Genomic DNA, 20541 nt, shown 5'->3' with positions numbered 1-20541 from the left:
ACGACCACCATACGGTCAAACATCAGAAGCACAACCTGAAATTAATTTCCAGACAAAAATTTATTTGATATTTAGGTACAATACGTAGACTTAATGGCACACAAAAAGATTGACAGAAAGAAAAGGCACAAAATGTCGTACATTCACTACCATGTCCCCTGAATTTCAAAAGCTGATCAGAAACACTTAAAAGCAAGCAGTTCAGAAATTAAACAGTTGTAGATTCCATAAATTAGATAAGACAGTACAGCTGCTTTGTGAATACTTCCTCTCCCCCATATCGCGGTCGTGACAGATGGTAAACCATTGATTTAGGTTGTTCTTTTTAGCCACTGGGTCCTCCAGTCAACAGACAGCAGGAATCATTAAGATAGACTTGGGAACATTGATTAAGCTGAAGAGCAATTGTTTCACACTTTCCACTCTTTGAGACAGAAGCATGCCACCTCAGTGCAGCAACAAAGACTAACTGGTTGTCTCAAACACTGTGACAGAACAGGCTACGTTACAACCACTTTCAATCATGCTGAAACTGTAACAGCGTGGCTCCCACAGAAGAGGATATGGTAGAGTGAAAGGAAGTCAACTGCTCGAGGCAACTGATGAGTAACAATATGAAAAAGATCCTCGTGTCGTATTGTTGGCCTGAGAAGATTTAGCTATGAAAAGTGTTGCCTCTAACAACTGCCTCCAAATTTTCCTATATTACCGTTGCTGAACTCATGTAAACACAATTGAAATCCATTCACACTCTTTGGACAAGCCAATAACCCATTACTGAGGAAGTGATCACATTCCCTCATACAGTTTACAGAAAATAAAAACACCAGGATCTTTGAACCCAGAGTATTGAATTACATCTACGTCTTGAAAGGAAAATATGGAAAACAGATCTCTAAAAACAAACCCCACAATTCCTGTTGCACAATTTAAGACACTGACACAAAACACACAAAAACTGAAATAAGGAAGCCACTTGTACTATAGATGCATGTAACACTAGTGAGTAACACTGTAGGCAGTGCCACATGATTCTGAAGCCTAAGGCGAGAAAGTGCACTATGGAGTTGAAAAGTCATCAATATGGCATGTCCATCAAACAGCTGATCTGAGGCAAAGATGTAAATCTGCAGCCCTTTGCAGGAACAACAGTGTACAGCCTGTTCCGGCTGCGACTTACACACATTTTTGCTTGCTGAACGAATTGCACTTGCTCAGGCACTGTGACAAATATCAGGAAACATGAAAGGAATCACATGCGAAGAAGAAATGAAGCGTCATCACAGACAACTTTGCTCATAAAGCTCTGTCCACCGTCATTTACCCCACACAAGTAGCAGCTAATGGCTAGTGCTAACTGTTAGGTGTCAGGAAAATTGCCAGTCAGAAACAAGGGAGGTAGCTAGAGCAAGAGCTGGCAGCAGAGGTACGACAGGTAGAATAGGTCCGATAGGTACAAAGGTCCGGAGATTAAGGCGAGCAGTGTGTGGTGCTGGTGTCGACTGGGCACTGAGAAAACACACCGAGAGTGACGCAGAAGAAGAGGCCTTTCAGAGAGCGTCCACCTCAGAGGACCAGATGAGTGAGACGGGCCTCTGGGGTGGGCTGGGTGAGGCTGGGTGAGGTGGGGCGAGCAGTGCGGTGCAGTTTGGCTTGTGACAGAGGCTGGAGGGGTGTAGCACCATCTGTGGCTGTTTTTCAGTGCAGTTTCTCTCTGGGGACATCTGTTAGGGAGGTGAATGCTGTTTTGCATGTTACGTGTGAATGTCTTCAGAATAGGGAGTGTGTGGATGGGTGAAAGAAGGGGGGGTAAAAAAAAAAAAAAAAAAAAAAAATCAGAGCTGTAAACACCAAAGTAACATCCTTTCACTGAACAAGCTTGCATGGATCTGCCCAGCTCGAGCTTTTAAGAGATCAGTCAGCGCAAAGGCATCCACACCTGTGAGCGCATGTATGTGTGAGAATGATTTCACATGTTTATCCTCATGTGCACAATATATATGTGGCACATGCACTTGTGTGAGCGGTTTCTATTAAATCTGTATGAGTGAGAGTGAATACCTGTACGGGCACGATTGTCAGTGTTAATAAGATGCAGTGCTTTGGGTAAGGTGGGGTCATGGGGGAAGGATTACAGCGGGCCAAGGCGCCAAGGCTGTTAGTAATCTCTTAATGGAGGCTGTGGCAGGAAGGAACATGAGTATGACAAACAGACAGACTCATGCCAGGGAATGCAAACCACAGAGCCACAGTGTGTACAGTTAAAACTGAGGAGGAGACAAAGGGAGGTCAGGCAGGGCATCTCGAGAGGAATATTTTGGAGATAACATGAACAAGAAGGAAAATCAGAATAACGGAGTAAATATTTGGTCCAACACCTGCCACTGTGAAATCAAGCCAATGAATTTGCTTTTCTAAGGGAAAAAAAAAAATCTGTCTACTGCAAGCAGCTCCTCGTCACATCTCTGCAGAAGGCTAGGTCTCGTCAATAACATGATGCTGATAGGTAGCCTTCCTCTGCCCAGGAGATCAAAATTAACCAGAGTCTTATCAGCTAGGATCGTGTCGGTTTCTAGAAATCAATTCCTCAGTGTATAGAATGTCTATGATTGGGTGCAAGTCAGGGATTGGCTCTATTGATTGCAGGCAGCAGAGCTCCCTCCTCCACAGCCCGGATCAGCTCAGGTAAAAAGTGGCACCAAAGGAGCCCTCTGAACAGTCTCCATCGCTGCCGTCATCATGGGTGTTTAAAATCCTTTGCCTTTTCATTCGTCTGGAGCGCGGGTTCCCCGTATTTCACCCTGTTTGCGCAGCTGTGGGGAAACGAGGGGAAAATAAACACCACGTTAGAGTTATGTAAGCTAAACAGGTGAGAGCAGGTTTAGTGGATGCTTGCATTCAGTGGAACCCTTCATGAATGGCTGCTGGTTCACTTTCATTCCTTCTGGTTGACTTTGGGTTTCACTCCTTCCATCAAAACTAAAATACAGCAGATTTCCTTTTGCAATCTAATCTTTAGCCTTTCCTTAAAAATCTGCTCCAACAATTCTTATCAAGCTCCTTGTTTGTCTTCCAGGCAGATAAAAGCATCACTTTCAAATTCTTCCACCCTGAGGCTGATGGCTTTAGAAAGTCAATTAGTGTTAGAATCTGATAGCCGAACACCTTAATGGAACAGTTCAAACCAACAGTGGCTGTAAACAGAGGAATAGACAGATCTGATGAAATGGCATGAGGATTCACCCTCCCACTCCTCCGTCCTCCCTCCCCCTTTTCTCAATCACAGCACAGACTTCTTCTCAACTGCAGAATTCCATTTGTATGTTAATGAGGAAAAAGGAGCCATCTTGAAGACACCCCCCCCCTCTGATTCTTGCCCTTTCCTTCCCCCTTCTCCACCGACAGCACCCGGCCAGTATACACACAGGCAGAGTTGTGGACCAGGACACCGGTGCCGTCCTGGCAAGAACCTGAATTACAATATCTGTATGTCGGTAGGTGTTGGCTGCCATCACACCGCGCTGTCCCACACAGTCCAACTGTGACCCTGCTGACCCCTGAGCCAGCGGTTCAGGCCTCATCGGCCTCCTCACCACAGCCCTCTTTGATGGCACCCGCCTGTTTACTTACTCCAAGGGAAAATGGGAAACACATGCTGAATTGGGCGAGATATGTGTGTATGCGTGTGTGTTTTTTTGGGGGGTGTTAAGCACAAAATGCTGTATGTTGGTAGTAAGCCAGGAATGTTTGAGTCTGGCCCGCTTTGGCCAGTCCAGCCTGGATTCCTCCTTTTTTCTCCTTGTACGGCCAAGAGCTCCCAGACTGATATTTAGAGGAGTTCCAAGAGCGAACCAGCGGTAAGGTTTTACAGAGAATGTGATTCACAGAAATTAAAGCCTGTGATTTGAAAAGAGGACTGTTTTTCTTCTCTGCCTGGTGTCCCTCTATGGGGAGGCTCTGGATTGCAGGTACTAAGTCTTGAGCAGGCCTTCTGTGGATGTTTTTAACTGCTGGCCACCTCTTAAAAAATAGCATGTGTGATTCTGAGAAAAGTTTGCGCAGATGTCTGGATATATCCACCGGACAAGGCACTTGCATACACAAGTGAGCACATACACAGGACACACTCATGCAAAGCGTGGTGCATTTTCACTGGGTCAGCAAACAGCCAACGACCTAGCACACACGTCATATTTCTCTGAAATCTGGTGTTATTGATTAACCACCTCAGAGTGAGCTACGGAGTTGCATGTGAAAGCACACACACGCACACACACGCGCACACACGTGCACAATTAGTAGTGAACACACAGCCTTTTCACAACCCCAAACAGTGAAGAGTGAGTCCAGAAAACCACAGTGAGCAGAGAAGCATCTGAGAAACTGGCCTCTACCAGTGAGACTTACACAGCAACGCTCAGACCTACACCAGGCCTGGCTACTCGTCTGCAGCCTTTGTACCGCGCACAGAGCCCTTCTTACGCATCTAGACAAAAATGAAAACGCAGTAAAATCACAGAAAGAGGGATTAGGAAGCCTGTGAGGGCAGCTGGACTGGATAACCATGGAAAAGGTTTAGAAAATGTTGAGTTTGTTGCTAATTATTCATCCCAAAATTTCTTCTGAAATACAATCAGGGTAAAGGAAATCGTTTGTACCGCAACATGTCAACGGAAAGAAAAGCACGCCAAAATGTTCTGGTCTGGGAAGCCAGAGATACAGTGATGTTCATCTGGAAACTGGTAGTTGTCGATATCAAAATCTGTTTCATTTCAGTACTGTGAATAGTCCATATTTCATCAGTGCAGTCTTTATCACGATATCAGGACATGAAAAAAACAGACAAAAGCACGTTTCAGACCAAGAAAAACACTTTCTGCTTCCCTCCAAATGTTTTCACTCGGGTTAAAGTGTAAAATAAATAAATCCATTGGTAAATAAAGACAATTCTTATTGGCAGTACAAGCATGGTAAATGCAAAGTTATGGTTTACCCCATAACTTCCATACATTTTCAATGCAGAGAATATAATGAGGATTGTGGGGAAAACGGCTAAAATGAATATTCATACTATAAAACAGCAAACACCTGACCGGTGTTCTGAGCTCTCAGTCATCTAATAGGACTGCTAGCTGCACGCTTAACTGAGCTAGCTAGCTAACGGCAGCTGCAAAAAACACTAATTGTTCTAGAACTTTGCTTTAAGGTATTTAGAAGCATTTAACAGTGTAGTAATATTTAATGACATTTTAATGATAGGTCTGTAGTCGTGGTCAAGGAAATTATATCGAAATACATAGAAATTATCTAGGACACAATAATAATGGTGTCATGATGGCTAAAATCAAACACACATGACAGGTTAATGTAATGTTAACACATAAAGCTAAACAGTTTGATAATCAGGCATGCTATGGCATGTTTACGACAGGTTATGGCGTCTTGGTTAATGTCAAGTTGTCATAACACATACATCTCAAACAATGTCATCTCTGCATTAAAAATGACATAACTGACTGAAGACACTTAAAGAGAACAGTCAAACACACAAAGACTCTCATGTTCATGTCACAGTCATGACGCCGCCACGTCAGTCTCATGCACACCCTTAATGCACTCACCTCGTCGAGCTCCTTCTGTGTCTCTGCCTCCATCTGCCGGATATCATCCATGGTCAGCTCCACCCATCTATCAATCCAACAGAAGAGCTGGCGGTGGAAGTTGGTGAAGATCCTCTTCTCTTGCTGAGGGAGACAGCGGGAGTCTTGATTAGGACTGCGTCACATGGTTGAAATCAATATCTTTTTCTGCTTTTTGTTTTTTGATATTGTTATTGCTTTTATTTCACTTAGTTTTGTTTATTTTTTTCTGATCCTGTGCTGTTGAGCACTTGCTGCATCTTTGCATGAAAGGTCATTGTTATTATTATTTTAGAGATGTACATTCACAATACGGAAAATGAATGTAAAATTTCATAACACAAATGTTTATTTATGCTATAACTTACAATTTGCATGTACTCGTTAAAGATTTGTAAATCAAAAAACACAGTATCACCATATCAAGATACATTTGCAAAATCAATAGTACTGAATTATCACCCAGAGTTGGTGTTTGTTAATCAGACAGTCAAGGGGAACAGTTTGCCTCTGCAAACTGGAAGAGCCTAAAAACAGCTCTGACTTTAATGCAGTAAACGTGCCACTCTAACCTCATGGATCAAGTTCTCCACTTTGGTCTGCAGGCCCCACCACTTGAACTTGACTGTGACCAGTTTGTAGGCGCACATCCTTGGGCAGTCAGTCTTTCTAGCCAGCTCTTTCTGTTAGAAGAACAACAAAAGAATGACAAAGATATAGAAGCGCAGTATCGGAATAAATAACATAGCAAAAACTTCCCAATGAGAAAATAATCGTAAAAACAGCAGAAGGCTGAGAGAATATTATTTTAGACTAATCTTGACTGCATTCAAAGCTAAAAAAAAAAATCATTAATACATAATGCTTTGGGTACGGAGCTTGCTGAAATAATTATCAATATGAAGATGTGCTGTGCACAGATAAAAGTGCCCTAATCTACAACACACTTTCTAAATCCATCCGCTGCTTGCACTCTGCCTCCCTCAGAAGAAGAGAAGAAAAGGAGGAAGGGGGGGTTGGGGCAGAGCAAAGTGGATAAACTCCAGATGAAGGGACCATTTCTCTGCCTCCGCCCTGACAGCGACACCGTTCCCGACAGGCATGCCTTTGTGGCCACGGAAGGCAGATAAAACGGCGCTCGTGAAGCGATAAGGGCGTCGCGGTGCAAAGCTGGTTACATTATTAACACCTAGGACCTGCTCGCCCCCAGAACACACACACTCTCCCTCCGAGAACACCTGTTTAATTAATCACTTCATTCTGGCTCGGCATTCCAAGAGAAAATGCCACAGACCCGCCTCAATCACCCTCATCCCACTGCCGTTTGATGCCACGATCATGGAGGAGAGCGAGAGAGGGGAAATGAGAAACATTTCTAAATTTGCAGTGGGTTTAGAAAAGTTGTCATCGCTAAAGGAGAACTTCACATGAAACGGATTCTACATCAAAACACTTACGGTGACATTTCTTCTCTCCCTCTCTGTGCCCCACTCAAAGGAGCAGAAGTTTTCAGAAATACAAAGGGTACCGATATGCAAGCATGTGTGCATGCAGAGATAGACAAGAGTTTTATTGCTCTGAGAAGCTGGCAGAAATTGTGCCTCTGTTGTCACATAACTACTTTTTTTTTCACCTTTTCAAAAACAGTCTTTTTCCATGTCCACAGCGGACGGGAAAGTGATCTAATTAAAAACACAAAATAAAAAGTTGTGCTTCTTTATTCATACTTTTTAAAGCTGTTTGGCTGCCTTTGTTCTGTGAAAATTCTTGAAGTAGAGGAAAGTTTCCCATGGTGAACTTTGAGGACTCCACAGCAGAATAGAAATCCTCAGCGCTCTAACAGCGAGCAGGACCCGTTTGTGAGGCTGCGGGGTACGGCAGGGTTTAGAGGGGAAAGCAACAGAACTCCTGACAAAGTTTCTCTGTGTGGATGAGCTACATCTGATAGACTCATTACTTACTATCAAAAGCAAATCCATCTTTATACAGAATTGCTGCTTGTCATATTCAGAATCAGTGTCCATTCGCAGCCTCTTTCCCATTTCTGTCGTCGTCTTATGACGCAAAGTCTGACAGACAGAGCTCAGAGTAGGACCCTTCACTGACATGGGGACTAGAAATTTCTATTACATCCAATTAGCGCTGAGAAAGAGGTGATTTGTCTTCATCAAATTGCAGCCTTGTAGTTCTGCAGACCCCACTCTAGCTTTCCTCCAGCCCTGTGCTCTCCTGATTATCGCAGGCAGTGTGGTGCTGGTGTGGAAAAATAAAAATATAAAAACAAACTAATTTTATGTCAAACGTAGAAATGATATATTCATTTCAAGTCTACAGACTCGCACATCTTGACACTGCAATTTCTCTGCATTCTTCTGCTCATGCGCTGTCAAACTGCACAGGGACAATGATTGAAAAGCATTTCTCAGGTCCAGCCACAACTTCTTGATTGGATTGAGGTCTGGACTGTGACTCTGCAAATCTAGGACATCAACACTGTTGTTTTTAGGCATTTCCAGAGCAGCTTTGGCTGTATTTTTGGGGTTGTTGCCTTGCTGGAAAATAAATCTTCTCCAAAGTAGCGGTTCTCTTGCAGACTGCAGCAGGCTTTCTGTCTTTGGCTGCATTCGTTTTACTCTCTCTTATCTTCATAAGCTTTTTAAGACCTGCTGCAGAGGAGCATCTTGACAGCATGATGGTGCCACCACCTAACACCACACATAAAAAGCTCAATCTGAGCACTGAACTGTCTTCCACTATGTTTGAGTCTCCCACATACATTCTGGCAACACTGGCCAAAATGTAATGTGTTTTGTTTTCAATCGTGGCTTTTTGTTTGTTGTGGGTTTCTCCAATAACGGCTTTATGCATAGTGTCTCTCCTTCCAGCCAGTGCAACCTGCAGCTTCTTCAGAGTTGGCATAGGCCTCTCTGTGGGGAGGACACTCTGCTCTAGACAGATTTACAGATGTTCCATATTCTTTCCATTTTATTATGACCGACCTTACTTTATTTAGTGCCTTGGAAAGTTTCTGCAGACAATTATTTAAGGTCTTGTGCAATCATAGCAGCAAAAAATGTGAAACTACAGCTGTGGACTTGGGTCCTGTGAATGCCAAGGACCAGGTATTTACCCTCCTTAAAAACAGTCTGGTATACAGGGTCAAACATGGTTGAATCTTTGTTTAGTCTCCTGTGACATTAATTGCCATTTGTCTGTGATTGTGATTTATCTCATTTCCAGAGCATTACCTTCCAGGCTGGCCCAAGGGGTCCTCTGCCGGTCTTAGTTGACTTGAACATGGCAGGGTCCTCATCTGGCTTGTAGTCCTACAATGAGAACAATTCATATAATTAACACAATACATAGCACATTATATTTAGCATCAACAAGCTGAGGTAATCTGGATGACTAATTTAAATGTTTAAACACGTAAACTCCAACAGTATGAATTAAATATGTCTTAAATCTGTGTTTTGACCTTTTTTAGAAAAAAGGAAAGCATGTTAATATACTGACAATTTTTATTCAAATTTTCAAAAACAAAGCATGAAACAAAAGCAAGTTTGATTTCATTATGGCATTCAGTAGGCTACAGATTGGGCGGTCTTTGTTCTACACTACTGTTCACTCCCTGTGCTCTAAACCGAGCAGCACAGCAGTCACTGCCACCAAAAGGCCAAAGAGTACCGCACTCATTCTCTAAAACCCGCCACCCCCCGGAGATAATGTCATGCAGCAAGACCGGAACACAACTCAGCTTTAAGTGGCTGGGAGATAAAAGACCATCTATGGGGTGTTGATGCCACCAGAAACATCTGTTTAATTAGGGTGACAATGGTGCCAGTTCATGTAAGTGAACGTGCATGCATCTACCTGCATGTGTGCCGATGAAAACTTGTGTTGCTGCACTTCCCCTGTGTGTATGTGTGTGTGTGTGTGTGTGCGTGTGTGTGTGTGTGTGTGTGCGCATGTATGTGTGTGTGTCCAAGTACAGCTGCTCTAACTGCGACAGCACTCCAAACACACAGAAAAATACTGAGCACACATGCCAAGCACATGAGCACATGACAAACATGACAAAGTTGACTCCATAAAACAGGCCAGAAAAAAAATAGAAATACAAATAAATGAAATGGCTTTCAAATTACCAACAGCTCAAGGGCCCAGCAATTTTAAATAAATCATGATGCGCCTGCAGCTAAAAGCTACTTTTCAGGGCTATCGGCCAACAGGAGGGTGCCAAACGTGTGGAAAGAGATAGAAACCCCCACCCCAACACACACAAACACACACACTATAATCTGGCTGTTTTAATGCTGAGAGCTCCGTCACTATAACAATACACTGTGCTGCACTAATGAGGTCTGTGAATCGATATGCCGTGGTACACGAAAAGGACCGACTCCTCAAGTAAGAGAGTGTGTGTTAGAGTGCGAGTGTGTTTGTGTCATGTGTGTATTTGTCTAGTTCCGGCATATGAAGCACTGTGAGCCTTAATTACACTAACAAACTCATCTGTGCTGGCGGTACGCCCCAGGCCCTGCAGCCATGCCTGAGGCTGAGGGCTGATAGGGTCCTCAGACACAACACACTCCTCCTGCTAGGCAAACACCTCCGCCTCGTTAACCAACCACCGCAAACAAACACGTACACACACACACACACACACACACACACACACACACGTACACGTACACACACACACACACACACACACCAAGGCTTCTCAGCCAAATAGCCACACATACACACGCACAAACAGAGCCACAGTGAAATGAGGCAATGTGATGTCAAATAAGAGCAATAATGTGTAACATCTTCAAGTAAGATTTCAGAGATTCCAAATGTAGTATTAAAAACTGATTTTTATATTTTGACATATTACTGAGGCAATCTTAGGATTCTCAAATGGTGTGTACACGTTGTGGTGCTGGTGATGCTTAATGTCAACTGGAGACCAAATGTTAGATAATTCACATTTATTCAAAACACAATGAAAGGATTAAATGAATCCACACTTAACCGTCTAATTTTCTGCCAGCTCTTGCCATCTACTGTCAGCTAAAAAGGTACGCGTTTCATCCTCTGCTAATACAGTTTATTTAAACTCATTTCCAGTTTTGCATCCACTAGTTTCACCGGATATATAAGAAGTACCTACAAGTGTTCCTGCACTGTTCAATAGGTGGGTTCAAAGGCCAGATAAAAATCATTCCACATTGCTTAGCAAGTTCATTTTGCTCAGTTCTTTTTTGTTCTAGTGCAGCAAAAGGTGGATTAACCAATCAGTCAATCAACAGCAAACTGCAGAAACTGAAATACTGCCAACTTTGTGAAGTAATCTGTCAAATAAAAATGTCAAACATTAGTGGATTCAAGCCTTCTCTATGTGTTGATTTGCAGGTTTTTCCTTTTCAAATCATTAGAAATAAAATCAGCGTGGGCTTTTTAAATGTTGAAGGACAAGGCTCTGGGAAATTCTGACAGGCTTCAGTTCTTATTTTCTGAGCTATAGATGACAATGATGTGCTGAAAACACAAATTTAAAATGTGACAATATTTATGTTTATCAGTAATTTGGTACGGATATACTGATAATCAAATTTCTTATTGTCCCAGAAGCTTCTGAAATTAACCAACACCAAAATGAAGAAGTTTCTGAGTCTGTAAGGAATTTTTTTTCTTTTAAATGCTCAAAAGTAAATTAAATGATTAGACCACTGCTCGTCAAAAATAAGCCAATATGACCAATTTGAACATCCCTTAGGTAAAGTGAACTGGGTTTGGCTGACTGCTTGCTAATTATCAGGCTTGTCCACATGAAGGCGCCAAACTGTGTTTTTATCTTCCACCCGAAACGTGCCGGTCCGAGTTTCTACTTACAGCAGCGGACACGTGACTTCTGTCTGCGATGTCAATGGGCACAACATTTACACTCTGCCACATGTAGCTGTCTAGTTTGTGCACCTGAACAACCAAGCAAACAGAAAAACTGTCAGAAAAGCACACAAACTCAAATCTGATGTTCAAACTGGATATTTTCTCGATAAGATACTGAGGAACTCACATTTTCTTGTGTTCCAAGGTCCGGTTTGTGCCACGTCTCAATCTTAATGAAGAAATCATCTTTCATGTATTCATTCTTGAGAGGAGAGCACAAAAGGATATTACAGAACTGTATGTATAGAAAGTAAACTGAATATAAGAAAAGACCTTAAATGTGCTGAAAGGAATATTTTGACAATTGTAGAAACACAACAAAACAAAAGTCATTTCAGGCAACTTACCGTCACAACTGAATCAAGGTCAGGCATGAAGAGAAAAGGGGGGAAAAAAATAGACAATTATGTTTCAAATAAGACAAACATAAGCGTATATAACCATGGAGAGGGGTAAGGGATTCAGGGTAAAGCAAAGGTAAAGTGACATGGGGAGGGAGACTCACTGGTTTTGCAGTAGGGGTAGGCATTCCAGGCTTTTTCATGGAATACAAGGGAGCCCTCAGGGGCAAGTATCTTGACATACCTTGGGACTTTACTATTGGGGGGGTTGGTAGATGTAAGAGGAGAAAGACAGAGGGAAGACATACTGCATTAAAGGTTCCAGAGGAAAGGCTTCAGGAGGAAAATGAGCAACACTCCACAACAAAACTAAGCCAATGCTGCCACCGTCTGGTAGCACTGTGCTATTACACTTTCACATGGCCTGACTGAAAAAGGCCCATACCTCGTTAGGTGGTAGATTTTGTGCGTATACTGTCCCTTCTCGCCATCTTCTTCGTAGGGCTCATTCTTGAGCACCTCAATGCCCTCACCACCGCCCGTCTCATTTTTACTTGCTTCAGCCACTGAGAACAGCTGTCCCACTTGATACTGGAACACAGGAACACATCAGTCACTTACAGTATCTCCAAAAAAAATAGACTAAAACTGGTCTAACTAAAGCTTGCTGATGCTACAGACTCTGTGACACATACAATATGTCTTCATTACTTCTAATATGTCCTGAAATAAGAAACAGCTATAAATAGTGTTTGCATTTCAGCAAATTTTAATATTTTTTTATTACAAGTTGCATGTGGATCATAAAAAAGAATTATCTCTTCTTTGCATTTTATCTTTGTCTTCAGCTTTTTAGGACAGTGGTTCTCAACATTTCTTGATTTATAACCCCTTTAAATGAACCAACATCTGCATATATGACATGTGAGCAGTTCAGCAAAAATAAAATAAATAAAGGTGTTTCCTTTTCAAACTGTATCATTTGAAGAATTTTTAGAGACCTAAAGGGTCAGAGTGAGTAATTACAGACATGGTAATTATCACTTGCTTTGTGGTTTAAAGTTGAGCGACATAAATTCAGCAAACTGTGTGATGACCTCCTAACAACTATACACATATCTGCATATGAATGCAGATTCTGGAGGCAGGGGACAAGATTTTGGTATTGGAAGTGCTCTGGTCTCCATTAATAGTCTGAGCGGTATTGACCAATTTGAGCGGGCTTTGGTTGCATGCAGGTAAACAGTCAGTGCAGAGAGCAAATGAGGTCGAACGCACTGGTCGAAACACAGCCACAGAACCCATTTTGTTGAATTTATCAGCATACATATGCAGATATTAGCCAAAATGTCATCTGGACGTAAAACTCGAAACATAAACAGCAACCAGTGCACAGATGTGGAAGTCTAGGCCCAGATATCCGTTATCCCGATATCCGCGGGCTACACCAGAAGCTCCGAAACACTGGCTGTTGCCCCCAGAAGCTAGATCATCATCAGATGTTAGCTGATGGATGCTGAGATTGCCGTCCCGCTGTCACTCTAATATGCTGCAGATCTATATAGCATGCCAAGAAAAACTACTGCAGAAGGCATCAAATAAGCCTGTATCAGACCTGTGGTGTGGGAGCAAGGGTCCTTTTTTTCCCCAATCATGCTGCTGCATTTTCAAATCAAAATCTAATGAAAGAGCATAATCTGGACAGTCTATTTACATTTCAAACTTTAAGTCTTTCCCACATGCTGCAGGCCAAATGAACTCCTATCTTCTGTTACGATGTTTGAACAGACGGTGCAACAGAAGCTTGAATGCGGTGTGTATTTTAGCTACCAGAGCTCTTATTAGTGTTTCTCCCCTAAAGAGAACACTTGTTTTTTTTTAACTATTTGGAATGAGCTTTAAAATGGGCCACTAATTGCCAAAAGATTTTATCACCATACAAGGCAGCAGGGTGAGACTCTGGAATTGATGACATAAACCTTTATAAACACAGGGAACAAATCCTACTCTTGTAAAACAATCACAAGATTTACAAATTGTGCTCTTTGGGAGAAGATTGCATTGTCCTAACTTGTAACCAGAAGCTTGGAAGCAGAGACGCTGGAAATGATAAGATGGTGGCGCATTCATTATTCACTGCCTTGACTCTTTGAGAGGATAACCCCTTTATTTAAGAGAGGGGCATTATAGAGCCTTGTGATTATTATAAACCAACACTTTGTGACACATTTTGAGTCCAAATAAGAGATTCAGGCTCTATTCCATGGGCTTCAAGTGTAAAAGGTCTGTGAATACTATGGTGGAACTGGAACAAATAAAACAATGAATGAACCAATTCGTTCATATGCATTTCTTCATTTAAAGGTGACTGTTGACCAGTTGTAAGTCTGCAACGGAAATGTAGGAGAGAAAAAGGGCAAGTATTTCACATCCTCTGCGTTTACTGGCATAGATGGTCCCTGTGACTACACTCGAGCTGTTTGTTGTCATTCATAATGAGGAAGGACAGGCAAAAAGTACAAGAAACTCTACAATGAAAATAAACATACAGTTATTTACAGCATGACTCGTTTTATCAGTATAATAATATGGAAGACTAAAACTGATTACTCACCTCCTCAACACTACAGGGTAAAACCACACGACTGCAAAAGAGAGAGAAGTGTGGTAATATTAGCACATTTGTTTCTTAAAGACACTGCTCAATAAGCCACAAGCACTACAATTTTACTTCAACAGCAGAAACATACGATTGACTCTTAGTTTGGACCGAAATTAATTAAATCTCCATACGTGGAGCACTGCAGAAGAAGCAGTAATGCCACAGTCCCACATTACATTAGAAATAAACTAAACAATGCACAGTAACCCTCTCACTGCACAAGAACAGGAAGCTGGTTGTGGCCACTCTTCCTGAGATAAAAAACTATTACAGCCCAGTCTGACACTCTGCTGACTTCAGCACGATGAGAGGAACCCATCACTACACCAGAAGTGGAATAGACAGAGCTGAGAAAAGCTGAGATTGGATACGGTCAAGAGATGAAGAAAAACTCAGATGAAAAGGGGAGCGAGGGGAAGAGCAGAGGAGGCTAGCAGTGAGCCATTTTTGGCCAAAAACATTGCATATAATAATAAATGTGCTGCACAGACCAGTGACAGAAGGTACAGCTGTTTGAAGAAGAAAAATCAAGTATCAGAATAATTATTACATAAAACATCCACACTTTAAAGCCAGTATTTACTTTTTGCAAGGTGAAAGTAGACTACAACTTTTTTTCTTCATGTCTCAACAGACTTCTTCAGGGTGTGGTATGCTTTGCCCAAACCAACTGCATCATTTATCCCGATGAGCATGAAGCTTCAGTCTACGACCACTAACCACAGAGCGCAAGGGGGAAAAAAAGGAGGGAGAGAGTTTTCTCAAAGCATAAATCTAAAGCAAGGCTGAATTCTATCCTGACATGTTAATATTTGGTGCAGCATTTTTTCTTATCATCATTATTATTTCTGACTGCACTCTTCCTGCCCATGTGCTCTTCAATGGTGAGGACCTGTGGGAAAAACCATAATAAAAATGTGCATTTTATCCAGAATTAACACTGTAGTATATACTTGTGTTGAAATGAGGTTATCTTTATGGGACAGGTTATATTTTCTCTCCAGGCTGCTATGACAAGGCCAGAAACAAATCTAAAGCAAGGCTTTGTAATGATCGATGTTGACTTTCAGCACAATCAAGGGCACAGGCCAAGTCTCAATAATGAACTGGACAGGGGCTTAGTCTTTAAATGAAGAGCAATGGTTTTAAAAAGAACGCATGGCATTTGCTACAGCAATGAAGCACACTACATGGATGTGGATACATGTTTATCTTATACTATTTACTTAATTTATTTCTCAGGGACAGTGTACATTACTGGAAATACGCCAGAACTAGCCACAAGGCTAGATCTCATATGTAGTCCCTGGCCAGAAATGGCAACTTAAAAGCAACTTCAAAAACCAAATTTAAAACAGTAATCATGATGTGAAAGTCTGTGAAATAGACATGTAGACACAATCTGCCATCAATAAGTACCAGCTATGTGAGTGACCCAACAACTAACTCTTGCATTAGAGCAGGTTATGCTAACTTCTGTCTACCACACAGGTGCTTTGATGGGGTTGAGGCCATGCTGTGCTCAAGTGCATGTGTGTTTTTTAACTTGTTAAAAGTAATCCAGTAAAACTTTCACGGAATTAAACTGTGGCAGAATGGTTTTATAACTCTAGTATCTATCTTGCTAGAGATTCTAAATTTTCCATGCATGTACTCCTAATATCCAACTGAACAACAAGTATGTTCAGAGCTTAGTTCATGGACTTAAATACTCGATTGTGAGTGCAAATAAGTGTCTGCAATATGCATAAACACAGGACTAATATGGACTGAACACTAATCTTTCTAACATTCAGCCAAACAAAATGAAGGGCATTAACCAAATCTGGGACTTGTTATAAGACTTTGCTGATGTGCTTAAGAAAGTTTGCTGCTGTTTGTCTACATTACACTCTAGCATTCAAGCTTATTGTTTACCGAAATTAAAAACTAGCATCCTTAACGACTCATATCCCACCAAGCACCAAGTTTTCTTAACTGTTAATGGCTTTAATTTCAACATGAGCATCTTTTGATCCAACTTCATGACTCAGACAGCTAACATCAATGTTGCTAGCTAGCGTAAACTCGTAACTACTGCCGCTAGCAAGTTAGCTAGTTGTTTGAAACCGCTTGGTTTGACACAAAAGAGAGGAAAAAAACAGTGAATTCACCATTTACTCAAAGCTGCTTATCTTGGTTAAGGTTAGCTGGCGCCGCCACGAGTTTATGTGTCAATGTTGCTAAGATAACATTAGCAACGCTCGGTGATTTCCCATTCGTGTTATACACTCACGTTAACTAGCATTAGCAAGTCGTGACTTAATTCGTGACTCATTTTACGGCTTAAAAGTAGAAATAGCGGAACTCGTATCCTTTAAACGCATAACTCATGGACTGAAGTGTTTAGCGGCCAACTGCTTAATGTGAACACATGAGAAACTGTAGAACAACAGCAGCTGTCAGAGTGCTACTACGCTGTCAAAGCCGGCAATTTAGGCCTGGGCTGCTCTTAAGCAATCCCACCCTTCCCTCGTGCGTCGGACACAGACACCGAAGCAAGATGAAAAGTTTTCAGTAGTGTTCAAACAACGAAAAAACTGCCCCGTATAACCGGAGCCGTTATTTAAGTATGCACTGGCTTGAGAATTTTAAAAAACGAGGAGTTTAGGCAGAAACATCACACTTACTACTCCTTGATGAGGACCATGGTTGCTTGTTCCTCTCGATGCCACCGCTCCTGCCCAGCCCCAGCTACCGTTAAGTGCTGATGACGTCTTGAGCTGCTGAGGGCGGTGCCCAGTCCCTCCCTCGAGAGCAGTGATTTGCAGAACGAGGCATGCTAATTGGTATGAACCAACAGAATCTCGTTCTGGCGGATTGAACCCGCCTCTTGTACATATGGTTTTATCAAGCAGCATCAGTGATTCAGTGCATCATGTAATTAAAAGGACGTGAGCTGTTCAGGTGCAGCATCATTTTAGATTTATTCACGAAAATCCCTTTCATTATAAGGATTGTGAACATGCAGTTTTGTTATCTGCTCCATGGCCTGAAGCCGACTTGCTTAGTTTCATAATGACGTGTGCTTAGACCTGGTGCCTGGCATTGGGTGCATCTCTTATAGCAGTGGTTCCCAACATTTTTTGCTACTATCCCCTTAAAAATGGAGCTAGATCCACTTGCGGCCTCTCATAACATTAATTGTGAGAAGGTCAACCAAAGAGTGACTTTTTTTCCTCCTCGGAGCTATCTATATAAAGGTCAGGAATACAAGAAAGCAAACATGATGTTTTTTTTATTGAAACAGTTTACTGATAAATGACAGATGGTTGTCATGAAACCTTCATGTTTAATCTCAAAAAATCATGGGCTAAAAAGTCATACATGGTACTTAACATTGAATAGCAAGAGAATCCATGCTTCAGAGCAGACACTCAATTCACAAAGAAATCAGGCAAAATGCCCTTTTGATTTCAATAAAAAATATTAAATCTTTTTTTTCCCACTCTATCCATCTTTACATGGTACAGGTTTGTTCACTTTTAATAATATAAAAACGCTTAATACTGATTGTGAAACACTGGAATTAATTTACAAAACATAATAATAATTATTATAATATTAATAACAATAACAAACAATAATAACAATAACCATTAAATTTAAAAACAAAAAAAACAGAATGGAGGAAATCAGTCATAGCTGTTGCATCTTGGCCCACACAAACAGCAAAGTTTTGGGGGAAAAAATACCAAATGGCATTTACATCTACCTGACACACAGTTACACACAAACACAGTATCAGGTCGTTGAGTATTTCTCATTGCCATTTACAGTGTTATGGGCACAAAGACAAGACATTCTCTAAAGCCTTCACGTGCCTCTGCAGGATCACACTCGCTGACCAATCAAATCCTTTTCACTGTCACTCAAGCTCGGTGGACCAATAGTGGTCCTCAAAAAGTGCCCTACTCCTCCAGCACACAGGATAGTAAATGATAGATTAAAGTATAGGACCGTTTTAAATGTCTCAGCATTTAGAGGAAGGGAAAAATCTTCCGGGCGACAGGAATTTGTATCCATTGCCAGCAGGTAGTCGGATAGAACGAGCACCAGGGCTACTGCTTGTGGAAATAGTAGGTGACGGGGCCACTTTTCTGGGGTTGGAGCAGTGGTGTCCATTGGAAGAGTTCTTGCTGCCCCTGTCTAGTGACTGCAGCCCCAGCTCCCGCAGCTCCAGGCTGTCTTGGGTATCGTTAGGGGAGCAATGGCGTGGGGAGAGGTTCAGAAGGCTCAGTACATCTCTACTGGCAGAAGCAAGGGGTCCAGGAGGGCCGTGGATAGCTCTGACGGGACCTAGATGTTGCTGTTGCTGGGCTGCAGCATTAGCCCAAAAGGTCTTCAGATTGTGGATAGCTTGGACTTTTTCATCAATGACCCCTCTTCTTAGGCGGTCCAAGTCTGGGGCATCAGCCGATGTGGAGCAGGCAGAGCCTGTAGAGGAGTAGGACAGGGCAGGGGACGGAGCACTGCCAGCCGGGGACTGGTGGCCAGAACTGGGAGACACATTACTTGGGGAACGGGAGATGTGACCACTGTATGGGGAGCTTGGGTACTTTAATTTGAACTGTGCGTGGCTGTCCAGAGTGGGCGAAGGATGACTGCCCTCCTTCTGGGAAGACTCAGAGACTGCAGGACTATTGTAGCCAGAGCTTATCTTCTGCAGTGAAGAGGAACGAGAGGGAGGTTTGGGTCTCGGGGAAGACTGAGCTCGGCCACTTGCACTGCTGTTAGGACGGCTGAACGCGCTCGTTTCGGAAGATCGGAAGGTGCTGCTCCTGGCTGAGGTTCCTCCTGTTGTCCCACCCTCTGCGCCAGCCCGCTGAAGACTGCCCACTGCCCGTAGATGGCTCTGAGTCTCCTCCAGAATCTTCTGGGCCAGCTCCTGAGGATCCAGAGGGGCAGTCTTTTCTTCCTGAGACTTGACAGTACTGTCCGTCTCTGTACTGGACTGGTCAGATTCACCTGTGTCCGAGCTGCTCACCTTACCCACCTTTTGGAATGGTGAGTTTGGGCTGGGCACCAGGCTTGTTTTGACAGGGGATGTTGGGGTGCTGACACTACCCCTTGATGATACTGATACACTGTAGCCTCTCCCTGCTCCTGTGCTGGACCCACCAACAACCCCCCTGCCTCCACGGTGGTGGCGCTGGCTGTGGCCTGGCGGCAGAGGCAGAGAGTCACAGTGACTTCCCAGCGGTTCGCTGCTGATGATAGAAAAACCCTCATACTCTTCCTCATCCCCGCGGGCTCCTGCCACTGCAGCAGCTGCCCCATGAGGAGAGGAGCGACTACGGGGCACATGAGGGTGTTTGTGGATAGAATAGTGTGCCGTGGCCCCACTGCGTTGTCGATGACCGAGGAAATCACAGTCTGACTTGGAAGCAAAGCTCATGGAGGAAGCAACAGAGCTGAGACTATAGACAGAGATGGCATCGGATGCCTGATTGTCCAGGCAAGGAGGTGAGAAGGGGAGGCTTGAGTATCCCATGGGCAGGGGGTTGGATACAGACTGGGCTGAAGCTAGAGACTCCAGGGAAGATGAGCTGTCCAGACTGAGACGCTTGGGCAGTTCTGTGGAGTCTGAAGAAAGAGAACAAAAGGGAAAAAAATTGACACCTGATCAAAACAAACAGTGTTGCTAAAAAAGGTTAAATGCACAATCTAGATGATTCCAGTGTGCAGTCCAGTGACTGAAAATATTATGAAGAATAGAAATGATACAATAAGTACACTCACCAAACAGTGCCAGCAGAGACTGGAGAGCAAAGTGCAAGGTGCGGCGGTTGGCTAGCTTGCCTGTCTTAAGCACCACTTCTTCTTGGCCGACCTCACACAAGTCAAATCCTGCACATACACAAAAAGACAGCTGTTATAAGTCACAAATCTAACATTGGGTCTGTGACCCCACAGGGAT

At 42.8% G+C, this 20541-nt stretch overlaps 2 protein-coding genes across 7 annotated transcripts in view; both read right to left on the bottom strand.

Annotated features, from left to right (window-relative positions):
• Positions 1-43: 43 nt before the first annotated feature.
• LOC143321137 (phosphatidylinositol transfer protein beta isoform-like) lies at positions 44-17319 on the bottom strand. Of its 2 annotated transcripts, XM_076731284.1 has the most exons (12): positions 17252-17319; positions 14535-14565; positions 12366-12511; positions 12085-12176; positions 11927-11934; positions 11707-11781; positions 11523-11606; positions 8888-8965; positions 6212-6322; positions 5622-5744; positions 4408-4486; positions 2696-2813 (listed from the first exon to the last, which is right to left on the bottom strand). In XM_076731284.1, the coding sequence occupies exons 1-11, from the start codon at positions 17269-17271 to the stop codon at positions 4439-4441; spliced, it is 816 nt and encodes a 271-aa protein (XP_076587399.1). In that variant the 5' UTR covers positions 17272-17319; the 3' UTR covers positions 2696-2813; positions 4408-4438. The 2 variants fall into 2 exon arrangements, with proteins under 2 accessions (XP_076587398.1, XP_076587399.1); XM_076731283.1 differs by lacking the exon at positions 4408-4486 and having other exon boundaries at positions 44-2813.
• A 522-nt stretch (positions 17320-17841) lies between these two features.
• LOC143321227 (tetratricopeptide repeat protein 28-like) overlaps positions 17842-20541 on the bottom strand; it is a 158925-nt gene continuing 156225 nt past the window's right edge. For all 5 annotated transcript variants that reach the window (XM_076731437.1, XM_076731438.1, XM_076731440.1 and 2 more), the window contains 2 exons: positions 20364-20471; positions 17842-20207 (listed from right to left, as the gene is read on the bottom strand). In XM_076731437.1, the coding sequence (XP_076587552.1) occupies positions 18595-20207; positions 20364-20471 (1721 nt within the window). In that variant the 3' untranslated portion in view covers positions 17842-18594. The remainder of the gene's footprint in view (positions 20208-20363; positions 20472-20541) is intronic.

Source organism: Chaetodon auriga, chromosome 5, assembly GCF_051107435.1.
Source record: "Chaetodon auriga isolate fChaAug3 chromosome 5, fChaAug3.hap1, whole genome shotgun sequence".
NCBI lineage: Eukaryota > Metazoa > Chordata > Actinopteri > Chaetodontiformes > Chaetodontidae > Chaetodon > Chaetodon auriga.
This window is presented reverse-complemented; position numbering and strand designations above follow the sequence as displayed.